The sequence below is a fragment of the Theileria equi genome, chromosome 1, assembly GCF_000342415.1.
Source record: "Theileria equi strain WA chromosome 1, complete sequence".
Taxonomy (NCBI): domain Eukaryota; phylum Apicomplexa; class Aconoidasida; order Piroplasmida; family Theileriidae; genus Theileria; species Theileria equi.
In genome coordinates, this window is record NC_021366.1 from 819,923 (window position 1) to 833,872 (window position 13,950).

Consider the following 13,950-nt stretch of genomic DNA (forward strand, 5'->3'; position numbering starts at 1 on the left):
GGATTCCACGAAATGTGTGGACCACAAATTCTTAGGTGCGAACATGTACGATGTGTCTACCCCTGTTTGTGACACTAAACTCCCTGATGATGTTGCTACGGATGAATACGGCAAAGAACTCTCAAAGATAAATGAATCTATAATACAGGGAGGTAAATCACCAAAGGCAATCTGTATAGAAGACTTAGATTGTGATAACACAGTGAGCGGAATTTGTGAGGATGGATCAAAGTCTCCAACTAGCACGTCTGTGCAACGTTTGCTTCGTTTACGGCGTGACATTTCTTCCTCTACTGTTCCTAATCTGGTTTCCGAGTTTTCTTTGGATGAAAGTGTGGAGCTGCCAACAAGCTCTGTGCTAGGTGGTGATTCTGGCTACAAATTCCCGAGTACATTTACTCCTGTTAAAGCTTCCAAAGCTATAAAGATTGAACCGGACAACCAAGCTAGCATTCAAAGGGATGCAGATGGACCATGTTTGAACATTAGTGATGACGAAACCAAGAATCCTATACTGGCTAGTTCGGTTAGAAGAGTTCGGAACACTCCCTCGGACACAGCCGACATTCGTAGGTCACTAAAGATTTTGGGAAGTTCACGCTGTTGGACTGATCGTTATACAGGTGATGACAGTGTAGGAAATTGTGGATTATCTGATGATGATTTGTATGCAACTCAGAGTCCAATTCGTAGTTTGGGTAGTCTGATTGGGACCCAGTCTAGTGCTTCTGACTTTGCTTCGATGACTCCTCGTTCTATAGATCGCAATTTCACACCTTTGAGCACTCCAAGACGTTCGGTRGGCTCTACAAAGAGGCTTTTGTCGCGTGAGGACTCTTTGAGGCCTAAGCAGCCCATTCATGATACGTTGGATCGTTTTTCCGATATCAGTATTTTAGAAATTTGCAAGCTTCCGACTAATCCCATGGTATTCGTTACTCTTCCGAAAGATATCATGGCTAATATGAAATTGGATGATAACCTGGAGATTCTCTACAGACATTTGAAAAATATGTGTACAATAATTCGCCGTTCATCCATGAGAAATGGCTACCCCTACTTCAAAATAGTTCAGGTGCTGGTTCAGCGCGTATCTAGGAGGATGTTTAATATGGACCATTTGCGGCAAATTGCTTGGGCGGCTCCTAATTTGATTAGCATAAAGTGGGTTACGATTGGAGACTCTATACGTCGTGACTACGTCTCCGAATATAATGAATCGCGTGGAGATGTTGTTTACGATCTTCATATTAGACTCTTGAGACCGGATGGAAGCAACTGTGCCAACACTGAGGATTATGAGAATCTTTGCTTCCGATTTAAGACGATTCTATATGTGTGGATGGCAAAGTGGAAGATGGAAAGAGATCATCTGAATGACAAAACTGAAATATCCATGCCTATGGTGCAACTACCGGAAAAACCTACTAATTCTGCCTATAGCACACCTGTAAGAACTCCTAGGCTATATATGGAGAGTCCGAAGCCTATGTTATCAAAGAGCTCCGTGAGACGCCTCGGTTTGGTTGACAGTCTGAGGACTCCTGTATCCTCAATGAGGCTTTTTGGTAATGAATCAATTGTCAATCCTGATTCCGCTGGTAGCTCTAGCAAGAGAATGAGGAAGATGGAAATAATGTCACCCGTGTCTACGGATTTACTTGACACCCCGGGCATGCGCAGAATCAAGGAAAATGCTGAAAGACTAGCATCAATCAAGGTTAAATCTGAAGTTAATCAGGAAAACGATTTGAAGTACTGGATAGATATGCGTTGGTTTATAAACATTCTAGTGGCAATATCCATTGATGATACAAACTCATCCGTCATGAGGTTGGAGTTTTTGGTCGATTTCATAGTGAAATATGGTTCACGAAAGGTGACTCAAGGTATTTATAAATGCATAATAATACATCCACTTACAGAACAAGTTGATCGATGGACAACTACACTTTCTGAGATCGCCCCCAATCTATTAAGCAAAAAGGTTTCAAAATTTGAAGATTATTCAACTATACTCACAATCAATTCCTCATCGTCCTTCGCTCCAGCTCTGGAGTATATCAACCGCAAAATTAACACACTCAAGTCCTAGCTCTTCCACCCTTCACATTCTCAATGTCAGATACTGCACTCACTTTTACCGATTTTGTTTTTATAGTTATTCGGTCTATCATTATGTTTACTGATTCTAGATAAAGTATACATTGATTAGCTTGTCCAATTCACCTTTGGAACTTTGGTGTCTCAGCAGTAGTTTCTGTACTAATTCTTCCACCAATATATAACATGATCTCAGCATTATTTTTATTTATCAAATACCTAGATTCCCCTGTTTAATTTGTCCCGAATAACAAAACAAATGTCTGAGATGTTGATAATTCTCTTACCAGTTAAAATATTTGACTTCTCATTACGTTATAGTTGACGGGTGTTTGGTATTAATCGAGTCTCACTTATTCTGAGTTTATTATGTTTGTTTTAGAACTATAGTACAGAATTGTCTATATTTGTTTCAGATATAGTCAAGTTTTAGATATTGACGGTAACGTTTGGATCTTCCCTAAGTTTCAATAGTTATCATTTCCATTTTATCTCCTTACACTGTACTCTCAAATAGATTATCTTGAGTGGGCATGAGTTTGCCGTGTAGTATGTTCATATTTCTTGATGTGTTTGCATTATTTGAGGTATCGCTGTTTAGATTCCTATCTCGTTGTATATCTAGATAAATTATCTACTAATTCATTTGTTTATGTTTAAGAGATCACCTCCCTTGCACTCTTCTAATTGCAAAAATGTGGCATTCAACAATTTAGAGATGAAAAGGTATAAAAATCATGTATTGATGTTAATACAGAATGCGGATATTTGGTATCATGCTCTCGAAGGGAGAATGATAGTGTTACCGCAATCTTTAATTCCCAGTGCTCTACAACCATATAGTTTTATAGAAATCTTCGCCGGGTCATTTTCTTTCATGAAACAACGATTCTGGTCTCATGTGTTTTATAGATATCCGCTGTTGACGAAATGAATTCATTTTCCCTTCTACTCCTGGGTATCATAATTAGGATCATCTTTAAAGTACAACCCATTTGAACAAACTTTGGCAGTTGTGGAAATTCCAGATTATTGTCTGAATAATCGGCATACTTAAAATATAAGTGTCTTATAATTCAAACGAACATCTAGTGTCCATTGGTTTCTCTGCCTTCTTTTGAACATTTCCTACCACTTTGATGATTAATATGGTCCGTTTAGTGCTGATTCATGATTAATTGTAGTCTGAAACTACAAATCCCAGTTGTCAAACTAACTTATGTCGTCCTTAAAGTATTTGTATATATAAACATCATAGAACAAAGACCTAAATTAGTCTAATGTATATGTAACCGTATCAACAGGAAGAGCAAAATATGTGATTATTACCCATTCACCAAGACTTTAAAGCTTACATGGAGATGTCTGATTCCATAGCTAGTACTGTATAGATGCAAAATTGTCTATAACCAGCGCAAGAGGTAGAAAGTTGATCATTCGGGATACATGAACAAAAATAGCATATGTTGGTAAACTTGCGGGAAATATGTTTCTTACTTGAAGCGAGATATAATCAACAGGGAATTTGACTCCAGGAGGATAACAAAACGATTGACTCTATATTATGACAACTAGGCGCGTCCACTACTTAAACTTGTAATATTTAACGAAAACTAAGATATATTTACTAAATATTAGCATATCACGTTTACAGAGTTTTGATTTATGCTAGAGCACCATAATTAAATTATACACACCAATCCTTTGTCACAAGGGGATTATATTCCACGATGTAGAACCTGTTTAATCAGTTTTAAGGATAAATAGTAGTTATGTGCCATATATCTTTGTGAGAAGTTTTGAATTAAAGGGGTTAGAACTATTATAGCCAAGTACTACCTTTACTGGCTAAAAGATGGTGGAATATAATTTATCTTTCGTTCCACCCTCAATGAGGAGCTATGTCTCACCATGTGTACCATTTGCCCTGAGTGGAATCTCTGGGTGCATGGCGACCGTTTGTATTCAACCTATTGATATGGTCAAGGTTCGGATACAAGTGCACGCATCTCATTCACAGGTCGCCATGTCCCCAATAAGAGTATTTTCTCATATTTTAAGGAACGAGGGAATTCTATCGCTATACAAAGGGTTAGATGCAGCATGTGCAAGACAATTACTCTACACAACTACGCGTTTGGGATTGTTCCGCAGCGCAAGTGATCATATAAAACATAAGAATAACATTAAAACAATCCCATTCTATCAAAAATGTGGTCTAAGTATGGTATGCGGGGCAATAGGAGCCCTAGTTGGAAACCCAGCTGACCTTGCATTAGTAAGAATGCAATCTGATTCTATGCTGCCAAGAGAGGACAGAAAGAATTATACTAGTCTCCCGAATACTATTTGTAGAATTTGCAAAGAAGAAGGAGTTTTCAGACTGTGGAAAGGAGCTTTTCCAACCGTTGTTCGAGCTGTTAGCTTGAATCTTGGTATGTTATCATCGTTTGACCAGAGCAAAGAAGTACTGTCAAAGTATATGGAGGAAGGAGTAATGCATACATGCATTTCTAGTTCTATTGCAGCGTTTTTTGCTGTTACCTTCAGCCTTCCTTTTGATTTCGTTAAAACGTGTCTGCAAAAGCAGAGCAAGCAAGGGCAAGCTTACAGAGGCATCATGGACTGTATAACTAAGAATTATGCTGAAGGAGGTATTGCTAGGTTCTACGCATCGTATACTACTTATTACATGAGAGTTGCTCCGCATGTTATGCTGACTCTTATAATGATGGACTATCTCACCAGATTACTGCGTAAACACGATTGAAATAAATTAGTGTCAGTATTTATACTTGTTATGGAGCAAGCAATTTTAGTTCTTGTGGAAGTAGTTTAGTTTCATAGCTTTCTACAAAGTGACGCCGATTGTATGTGAGTTCAGCAGGATATAAAAGGTTTCTTATAGTTTTTACCAGTCTGTCTAAGCCCAATCCGTGAGTAGAAGAAATCCCAACGACCCTAATATGTGGAAGTGCGTCCAACAACTTGTAGTGTAATCTGTCTAGATTAAACAAAACGTCCTTATGCAACATGTCACATCTTGTCATTACTACCAGCTCTAGCTTGTCTTCGTCAAACATTGGAGAACCTGTCACAATACTTCTTAGCAGTTGCAATGTTTCCATATGGTTAGTAGGATCAGAAGCACTCAGAACATATACTATGAGTTTTGATCTATATATATGTCTTAATATCCTCCCCAATTTTTCATCATTCGGATGTAGTGGTGGCAAGTCAAGTAATCTAATATCCAGTCCATCTATAAATTTAAGAACTGCAGAATGAGGTCTGGTTGTAGAACCTTCTTCAGGACCAATTCGTGTCATGTAAGGTGTTATTGAGCTTATTAGGGATGTCTTTCCACTATTAGGCAAACCTAGGAATGCAACATCATTGAACAAACGTAACTCTAATTCCAAGTTTGTAATTTCTCCGACTTCCGGCAAACGATTATCATGTTTCTTGAAACATGATGGTCCTAAACCACCTTTTCCTCCACGTGCTATTAGTAGGGATTCATTTAATTTCAGAAATTGATGCCAGAATACGTTCCTTGTTCGGTCTCCGGACTTAATCCTCTTCCTAACAATAAGACCCAGCGGAACATTAATAACAGAATCACGAGCATGTAATCCTCTGCTAGTTCCGTGGGCATTTCCTCCGTTTTTTGCTTTGATATAGTCCGGTAAGTGTAGCAGATCCTCCACTAAATGCGTGGATTTGAAAATCACGTTGCCACCGTGACCTCCATATCCCGGTCCATTCAACTTTTTAGATCTATTTACGTTCTCAAGTGGACTTCCTCCATGGCCTCCCTGACATTTTATGCGTATATAATCGGCAAATGGCGTCTGATACCTAGGGAATGTTTCTTTATTGGTTACAGAAACCAATTCTGAGAGTGTCTTTGCTACATCTCTAGTTAGTTGTACATTCATAAGGAATTTATGGCAATTTTCAGGGTTTATTGCATGGGTTGAAAGCTATTTACCAGAAACATGTATTCTTACACATCCTGGTGGACTAGATATTGAAGGACTAATTCAAAGGTTCGTGAATCCTGATTAAAAAGTTACCATATAATGGATATTGTACATTTTAAAATAAAATGCCTTTACAAGTGCGACTTCTGAAGGAATCATTCCCACAATGAAGGAGACCAAAAAGAATGGAAATTAAATCACTAAAAATGACAATAGCTGAATGATTCTTTTGTTTGAAATGTATAAAACATCCTATTTGCGGGAAGTTAGTAATGTGTTTTGTCTTTATCGCAACAATGTAATCAATGTCAATCGCCTTATGAGTAGGACTATCGAACGCCAAATAGACACTAGTTACCGTGGCGTTTGTTCGCTAAATAATGATAAGCTCTGTAAATTACTTCGTTCTCGCGAAAATTTGCGAAGAATATCCACAAACACTGATAAAGGTAACTTAAACTGCGATTATTCACACTCTGTGCAAGGTATTTATGAATTTCCATCTTATAAGTGTGATGGATGTATAGGTACTCAAAATTCCGTTGTTTCAAAGCTACAGGATTCAGATCTAGCCTCTATAGAACTGGAACGTGCCATACAGTATACACAAGATGTTCTGGAAGATCCAATAAGCTACATAACAAAAGATGAATCAAACAAATTTTTGATTCCATATCCTAAATCTGATATGCATCCCTTGTTAGAACAAATAACAAGACCATTCAGGTTTGTGAATTGCCTTATACAACATCTGTGTTCAGAAAAAGTTATGTTTATGAACCAGCATCTATAATGGTCCACCTTTGTGTAGAGAGACTAGAAAATGATGAACTAACATCAGGTAATCTATTACATTTACAAGCCCATAAATCAACAGCATTTGGAATCGACTCTGGGTTTAATATGAGAGCATATTTCCTAACGCTCCATGTATGGTTATTACATAGAAGAGCAGTAAAGGAGCTTCCTGAAGGAGCACTTTTAGACAGATATCTTTTTTCTATATACTTTAATCTGTTCAAAGAGTGGCTTCTAATAAGAAAGGTAATGCATACTCATGCAATAATTGATCGCATAGACTCCTGAATACCGTTTTAACGTTGAATTTCAAAATTGCCAAGGATACATGATGAGGGTATGTACACCTTATATGCTATTCACTGATTGATAGTTCCTTGTTGACCTAGACAAATCAACACTTGATGAAGATATACATCCGTACAAAATCGCAGAGACACTCAAAAAGTTTGTTGGAATATTTGTGGAATAACCATCTTCAGACACATGTACGAAGGTGATATAGACGAAGACCAGCTGAAGCTCCTAGTGAAATATACCATACGCCAATTCGTTCACATCTCAAACCTCGACAGGGAACACTTCATGGACGCCATGTTCCTATGGGCCGACACCAAGGAAATATGCACACCCCCAAGACTACTCAAGAGGGCAATGTCACAACTCATAAAATACGGGGGATATAAGCCGCTCCCAGCTTCCGCCGAGAAACTAGAGGCCGGAAGTAAAAAAATAGATAAGTAATATAGAAGATACGACACACACCCGGAGACAAGTATACATAACCCATCGTGACTAGACAGGAATACAACGTACAAATAAGACTTGTTGGCCCCGGAGGGCCGTTTTGGGTGCACTGCACAACCCGAAGGTGTAAGGGGAGGGCAACGCGCGAAGAACCACAGGGCAAGCCCGAGTGAGATTCATCCCCAGAGAAAAATAACCGTGATAAGAAAGTTCCCAGGAAGTTTGGGAAACTATCAGCTATCACGCTGATAAGAACAGGTACTACAAATTGATCTTAGCCAAGAGGCCGAGAAGGTATGCCCGTCACCCTGCTTGCTTTTTACCCATAGATGCATTACACTTAATCCGGGTATGTGTACAATAACCCCATGACATGGCCTATGTACTTTAACGTTGTTCCTCGTTATCATTGTATTAGTTTTAAATATATAACTTTAATATAACCGCTCGCTCATAGAGCTTCGGACACTGGATAATAACCTTTGTCTTGTTCAGGAACACATGTCTCAAGTTCTCCGACTTTGAACGGATCGTTTTATCAAATATAATCCGCAGAAGTTTACTTTGTAGTTGTATGTGATTATTTTAAAGTATTTTTCATGGTTGTTGGTTTAAATTGTTGATGTGTCTGCGGTCCACTATGAATTTGATCATCTGTGCGTTTAATGAAAGTATTGCGGCCATAATAAATCGGATGGAATATTAGTTACAATTAAAAATCCTGTATGGGATTCTCATAATGATATTCTTGGTGACACAGGACCCGAAACATTAAAATAACAGATATGGTCCCTAACAGTAGATTGGATACGCCATTACTGGCAGATTCTATCGATACTGATGCAAATTTTGTTCCAGATGATATCGCATATCAATCGCAATTGTACACTTCCAATTTTACAAATAGTAATTCTTCTAATTCCGGAGGAACTTCCCAGTATGACAGCGCTGAGCTACTTCAAAGCCCTAAAGATGCTTCAATCATCTGCAAAAGCTATTTCTATGGCCAAGTATCCACGGTTATGAAAGCTGCTATCTGGTGGAGCATGATGGGAGTATTGGTTACAGAATTTACTAGGTCGTACGATGGATTGTCAATAACGAGATGTTCCTTCAATCTTGCACTAATATTTGGATCTTTCGTTGCTAATTTGATAGCAGAGGCAGTAAATATTCGCAAATTACTCTGTATTACGACATCAATTAGATTGTTAATTTGGTCCATTCTTGTACCCGCATTTTGGGTTATATCCTCCATTTATTTGAAATATGAACGAACCTTTCTTATAGCTTTTATCGTATTAATGGCGATTGACGGTTTACAGGTAGCATTTTCTAATACTGTAGATTTAGATTATGAAGGAATTGATAGAGTATCAAATCAGTATGATATAGTAGTACCGGAAAGTTTGCATTTGCATATGAATAATGTTTATCAAATGTTTTTTGACTTTTCTTTTGCATTTTTCGCAGTTCCGATATCGGTTTTGATGTATTATATCAAGAAATGGACACATATCAGGGATACAATGATTTTTGTATCGGTTTTTGTTGTTGTATTTTTCATATTATCGGCCATATCGATTTCTTGCTACGCCTTTGGAATGCCCGTAGTTAGGTCGCCACAATATTTGGCTTATTCACAAAGTTTGAATTTATCATTATTTACTGTATTAAGAGAGATGAGTGATAAGATACGCGATAACAAGGATGGGATGAGAATTATATTTTTTCAGCGCCCTCTCATGAAAAATGTCCTTTTCTTTTCCGTGGAAACAGCATTTGAGAATTCTATGTTCTTACTCATCATACCAAGGATAGCAATGACAAGTAGTTGGTTTCCTACAGATGATTCTACCATTGTAAATCTTTTTTCTGTTTGTCTTATTGCGATGGGGAAAATAGGTGGTTCTTTGTATGGAATATACGTCACTTACAAGGTTCAATATGATCCAGGTTATGGTCATCTCTACCGTTCTTCAAGGAGATCGGTAAGAAGGTGTTTGGTTTTGGGTTCACTTTCTCTTTTCCTATTACCTACATCTTTGGTTGTGAAGAAAACACTACCAACAAAGGGTTGGATATCTTTAGGTATATTATTTCTGGGGGTTTTCCTCTTTTTTGCCTTTTCAGCAGTTCCAAAGATAACATTTTCTTCACAACTTCAGTCTTCTATAGCGAATCATCCCCTCTCACACAAATTGTTTGATTTTGTCAGTACATTCATCACATTTGTTGATGCCTCTGTACTATTCTTACTCAATTTCGCTTCGACATATCCAGGTGGCGATTACACTGCAGAAAAAATCTCGCTTTATGGTGCAATATTCTATGTAGTTTACGTGATATTTCAACTTTTTACAGGTATGATTCATATCTACTCCATTAAACATTTATTATTAGAATTGAGGAGGCCCTCCGACTTATCGCACAACAGACATACACTAATTACAAGTTAAATTTGTCAAACTAGTTCACCAACCAATTTGTAGTATATCCTATATCGTACAACCTTCGCACAACATTCTCTAGCTCGTTAACTCCCTTGTAGTATAGATATGTTCTATAAAGTTCCAAGGCTGCCTTTGCATCTTCTATCGAGTCGTGCTCCTTATCTTGGATTTTCTTGTCTAATAAGTTTAGCGATAGGAACTGAAGCGAGATGTATCGTTTTCCTTTTATTCTGAATAGTTCGACTGTATCAATTACATTATCACTGGGAACTGCTATATTTAGCACTTTGAAATCTTGCACAAGACCGTGACCTATTATCTTACAACCAGCGTCAACCAAGTACCTTATCTTCAAATATATGGATTTTTCCGTGGTTAACCAATGTACTGAGGATTTTAGGTCCAAATCTCCACTGTGGATACCGGAAAACCTATAAATGTTTTAACATGAAAAACTATAACTAACCTTGTCATGTAGTCTTTTGGGGGTTTACGTTTTAGCACATAGTGGTCCAAGAATGGAACACCAGACAAATAGTCGTTTCCCCGTATAGCTGTGACTCTAGCAAGTGTATACAATGTCTTTTCATCTTCTGCTGAGGTATCCAAGGAGCTTGATTCTATCGAGTTAAAGCGGTTCTGCTTGCTTTCATTATTAGATTTAACACATTCAACATCTAGTGCTACAAAAAATTCCGAATTGTGTATCTCAAATAGCTCCTCCAGAGAAAGAGGTACAAATGTGGGAGTCTTGCCATGAGCAGCGGGGTTATGTGCCATATTTGACTCTGAAACAAATATTGAAGAAGAAATTGGCTTGTCCTCGCTTGGTAATGGTAGGGGGACTAATCTTCCCTTTATAGGAACAATAGTCTGTTCACCTAATAAAACTGGCTCTATCGGTCGAACGGTGCCCATTTCCTGCTTTGTGTAAATAGCAAGTATTAAGTTCTTCCACCCATGTGTATAATCAAAAACTTCATCTTTGTCATCCAAATACATAATAACACCATCATTTATGAGCATCCATTGGTGCTTTGTTTCATAAATCTGAGGTACCTTGACATATGCCAATGGTCTCAAGGGAGCCTCCTCAGATGGTACAGAAAACACTGCTGTGTGAATGGAGTACTTTTCTCCATTTAACTTGATATCTTTCTTCAAGTTTTTAATTTTTTTACTCCCCTCAGTGGTGCAATCAACGATTAGAAGATTGGGATTAGTGTGAATAGTTATAGATGATTTCATATTAACCATGGAGCATTGGGCGCAGTAAAAAGTGGATTTCTCACTAACACCTTCTTCATTATCCAATTGCTCATATTTTACATAGAACTCATTACTAGATATTCTTGTATTTGTATGACCATTTTCACAAACTCGAACAATTTTTTTGGAAAACCCAAATACATCCTTTATCAAGCCAGCATTCTGCTGATATCCATGTTTTGTACCATAAAAATTTTCAAGCTCTGTATTCATTTTCTCTATGATCCATATCAAATGTTTCAAAACAGTCTGAGGTGTCATCTCTTTATCATCAACTATCATGAGCTCTTGCAACTGCGTAACTTGAAATACGTCATTTAACTTGCTAAGGCTGTATCTTTCTATTTCGTCTGAACCATCAAAAAAACCTTCCTTTGTTCTATTTTCATGGGCTACCTGAAGCATATGCAAAGCAAACCCAATCTGGCAAGTTATGCAATGGCCAACTTCACAGATATGACACCTAAGAGATTTCAATATTGGGAGGAAAAAGAATATTTGGACATAAATATGAACTATATCACCACTAAATGTTCCAACAACAGATGCAAAGGGTGTCTTGTTGAACGAAATAGATTTAGAATGAGGTATTTTCTGGAATTTTTTCGGTAACTCCGATTGATCATAATTTAAATAGTCTGTGACTTCGTTATCTACAATTACCTTATTTGTGGAAAAGGCGGCATTTGACGTGTATATTTCACAAAATTTTCCGTTTTTCGGAACAACCGCTTCAATATCATAATATTGCCATTTTGTGTGTTTATCATTACGAATCTTACTGTACTCCATCGTTGAAAGTTTGCAATCAAAAATATTGCCATCTGGCATTAAAGCGAACAAACGATCGCTTTTGGGGGCAATGGATACTTTTGAAACTGCGCTCTCCAGCCACATGACTCTACTTGTGTTCATTCTCAAGTCATGAATGTGAACAATAGGCTCATATAAAAGGCTGTTTCCGTACAAAAGACATCCCGTTGTTGCAATTGTGTTCCCAGATGCCGCAATGGTATAAACAGATGACTTGTGACTGTTTATACTGGATACTATCTTATTAATCCTTTTATCCACCAGATGAACAAGGCCAGAAGCCATTCCTACACATATAACATCACGAGATGCGTTATGCACGAAGTCAGATTGTCTGAGTTCATTCATGGCGCATTCTAGTGAAAGGGCACCTATGGTCTTTTCAACACTTATCAGACTGTTCGAAGTCTTTGCAGTATTCAATGGTTCAAATGAAGTAGCAATTGAGGATGTGCTGTATGTACTTGGTACGAACTCTGGTATCTTATCCATGCTCCCATATTTTTCGGCGATGCTTTTTAGAGATGTTTTGGAGTCAACAGATTTACTATCCCTTTTCACAAGATTATTCTCCTTAGAGGATAATGTATACGAATCTTCCGAGTACGAATTATTTGTATACTGTTCATTGGCCTCGAGGTAATATGATAGTGGACAATAACTGGTAGAACTGCTTCCAGAGAAATCAGACAAAACAGTGACCTTGTCAGATTTACATCCAGAGAGAATGGAAGTATCCGTAACATTCATAGCACCGTCTAATTCCCCAACAAATGCATCCACAAAAAATAGTTCATCATAAAAGGATGACAAGACAATAGTGGAACTGGTACTTGTGCTCGATAGGAGAGATGCAGTTATATGCTGCAATCCTCCATTAGTTATCCGGTGTTGTGTTTCATAATTGAGTAGGCTTAAGTTACGTTGCCCAGCCTTGGGAATTACTATTATTTCATCGTTTTTAGAAACTAGCAGATGCTTTTCGAAAACTTCGAGTGCATTGACAGAGTGGTTGTAACAACCACAGTACTGATTGAAATCATTCTTTGGCAAATAATGAGGATTATGGTTGTCACTAAAAAAGTGTGTATACTTTACAGAATCATCTTCTGGAGAAACTCCAATCAGTGACCCAGTTAACGCTGTCTTTAATGGAGAGTGTATAGAGTTGTACAGCCAAATCAAATGATTCCATTCATCGTATTTCAACAGACCGTATTGCATTTTAATATATGCTAGTCGAAATGTGGCATTTTAAACCAGAATTATGGATTCCTATGAGAACAAATATAAGATTAAATCTCAACTCTGACGATAAATTATAATCATACACAATGAAGGAATACGTTAAATACGAACAAATATGTACTCCAGCCTTTGATGCTTATGCAGTCATAAAAAGCGATAAATGCAAGTGCAAACTAAAAGAAGAAAAGTAAGTGCAAATATAAAACAATTCTATCTCATAGCCTCTATATTGAGGCAATAACAATGGAATCTTTATCCAGTTGTGAAAGGAATAACTTTCTATAACGCAAGGGAATTAGATGTGATTTAGGAATGAAAGGCCTATATAATGCAGTGAATATGTGTGAATTCCCGAGGTATTAAAGATTTTCATGCCGCGGGAATGAATATTCAACTTCTGGATCTGTTCCCCATTCGCGAACCAACGAAACGGAGGAAATAGCGAATCTACCCCTCCTAATTAGGAATTTTGTTTAAATATATTTAAATGTGTCCTTTGTGCTGGGCCAATGAGGGTTTATCCATGTAATCAA

At 37.6% G+C, this 13,950-nt stretch overlaps 6 protein-coding genes across 6 annotated transcripts; 4 read left to right on the plus strand and 2 right to left on the minus strand.

The window, feature by feature from the left end:
• Positions 1–43: 43 nt before the first annotated feature.
• On the plus strand, positions 44–2,095 carry BEWA_021880 (DNA replication factor CDT1 like family member protein; the record flags this gene model as incomplete). Its single annotated transcript, XM_004828949.1, has 2 exons — positions 44–1,889; positions 1,926–2,095. 2 exons carry the CDS (start codon positions 44–46, stop codon positions 2,093–2,095), a joined length of 2,016 nt encoding a protein of 671 aa, XP_004829006.1.
• A 1,719-nt stretch (positions 2,096–3,814) lies between these two features.
• BEWA_021890 (oxoglutarate/malate translocator protein, putative) lies at positions 3,815–4,873 on the plus strand (the record flags this gene model as incomplete). The annotated part of the gene is made up of 1 exon (XM_004828950.1): positions 3,815–4,873. Exon 1 carries the CDS (start codon positions 3,959–3,961, stop codon positions 4,871–4,873), a length of 915 nt encoding a protein of 304 aa, XP_004829007.1. The 5' UTR covers positions 3,815–3,958.
• A 28-nt stretch (positions 4,874–4,901) lies between these two features.
• On the minus strand, positions 4,902–6,044 carry BEWA_021900 (small GTP-binding protein domain containing protein; the record flags this gene model as incomplete). Its single annotated transcript, XM_004828951.1, has 1 exon — positions 4,902–6,044. The coding sequence occupies one exon, from the start codon at positions 6,042–6,044 to the stop codon at positions 4,902–4,904; it is 1,143 nt and encodes a 380-aa protein (XP_004829008.1).
• Positions 6,045–6,288: 244 nt separating this feature from the next.
• BEWA_021910 (hypothetical protein) lies at positions 6,289–7,631 on the plus strand (the record flags this gene model as incomplete). The annotated part of the gene is made up of 7 exons (XM_004828952.1): positions 6,289–6,574; positions 6,617–6,815; positions 6,851–6,930; positions 6,967–7,133; positions 7,168–7,224; positions 7,261–7,334; positions 7,370–7,631. Exons 1-7 carry the CDS (start codon positions 6,310–6,312, stop codon positions 7,629–7,631), a joined length of 1,104 nt encoding a protein of 367 aa, XP_004829009.1. The 5' UTR covers positions 6,289–6,309.
• A 788-nt stretch (positions 7,632–8,419) lies between these two features.
• Positions 8,420–10,093, plus strand: BEWA_021920 (hypothetical protein; the record flags this gene model as incomplete). The annotated part of the gene is made up of 1 exon (XM_004828953.1): positions 8,420–10,093. One exon carries the CDS (start codon positions 8,420–8,422, stop codon positions 10,091–10,093), a length of 1,674 nt encoding a protein of 557 aa, XP_004829010.1.
• Positions 10,094–10,103: 10 nt separating this feature from the next.
• On the minus strand, positions 10,104–13,393 carry BEWA_021930 (exonuclease family member protein; the record flags this gene model as incomplete). Its single annotated transcript, XM_004828954.1, has 2 exons — positions 10,104–10,518; positions 10,554–13,393. The coding sequence occupies 2 exons, from the start codon at positions 13,391–13,393 to the stop codon at positions 10,104–10,106; spliced, it is 3,255 nt and encodes a 1,084-aa protein (XP_004829011.1).
• Positions 13,394–13,950: the final 557 nt, after the last annotated feature.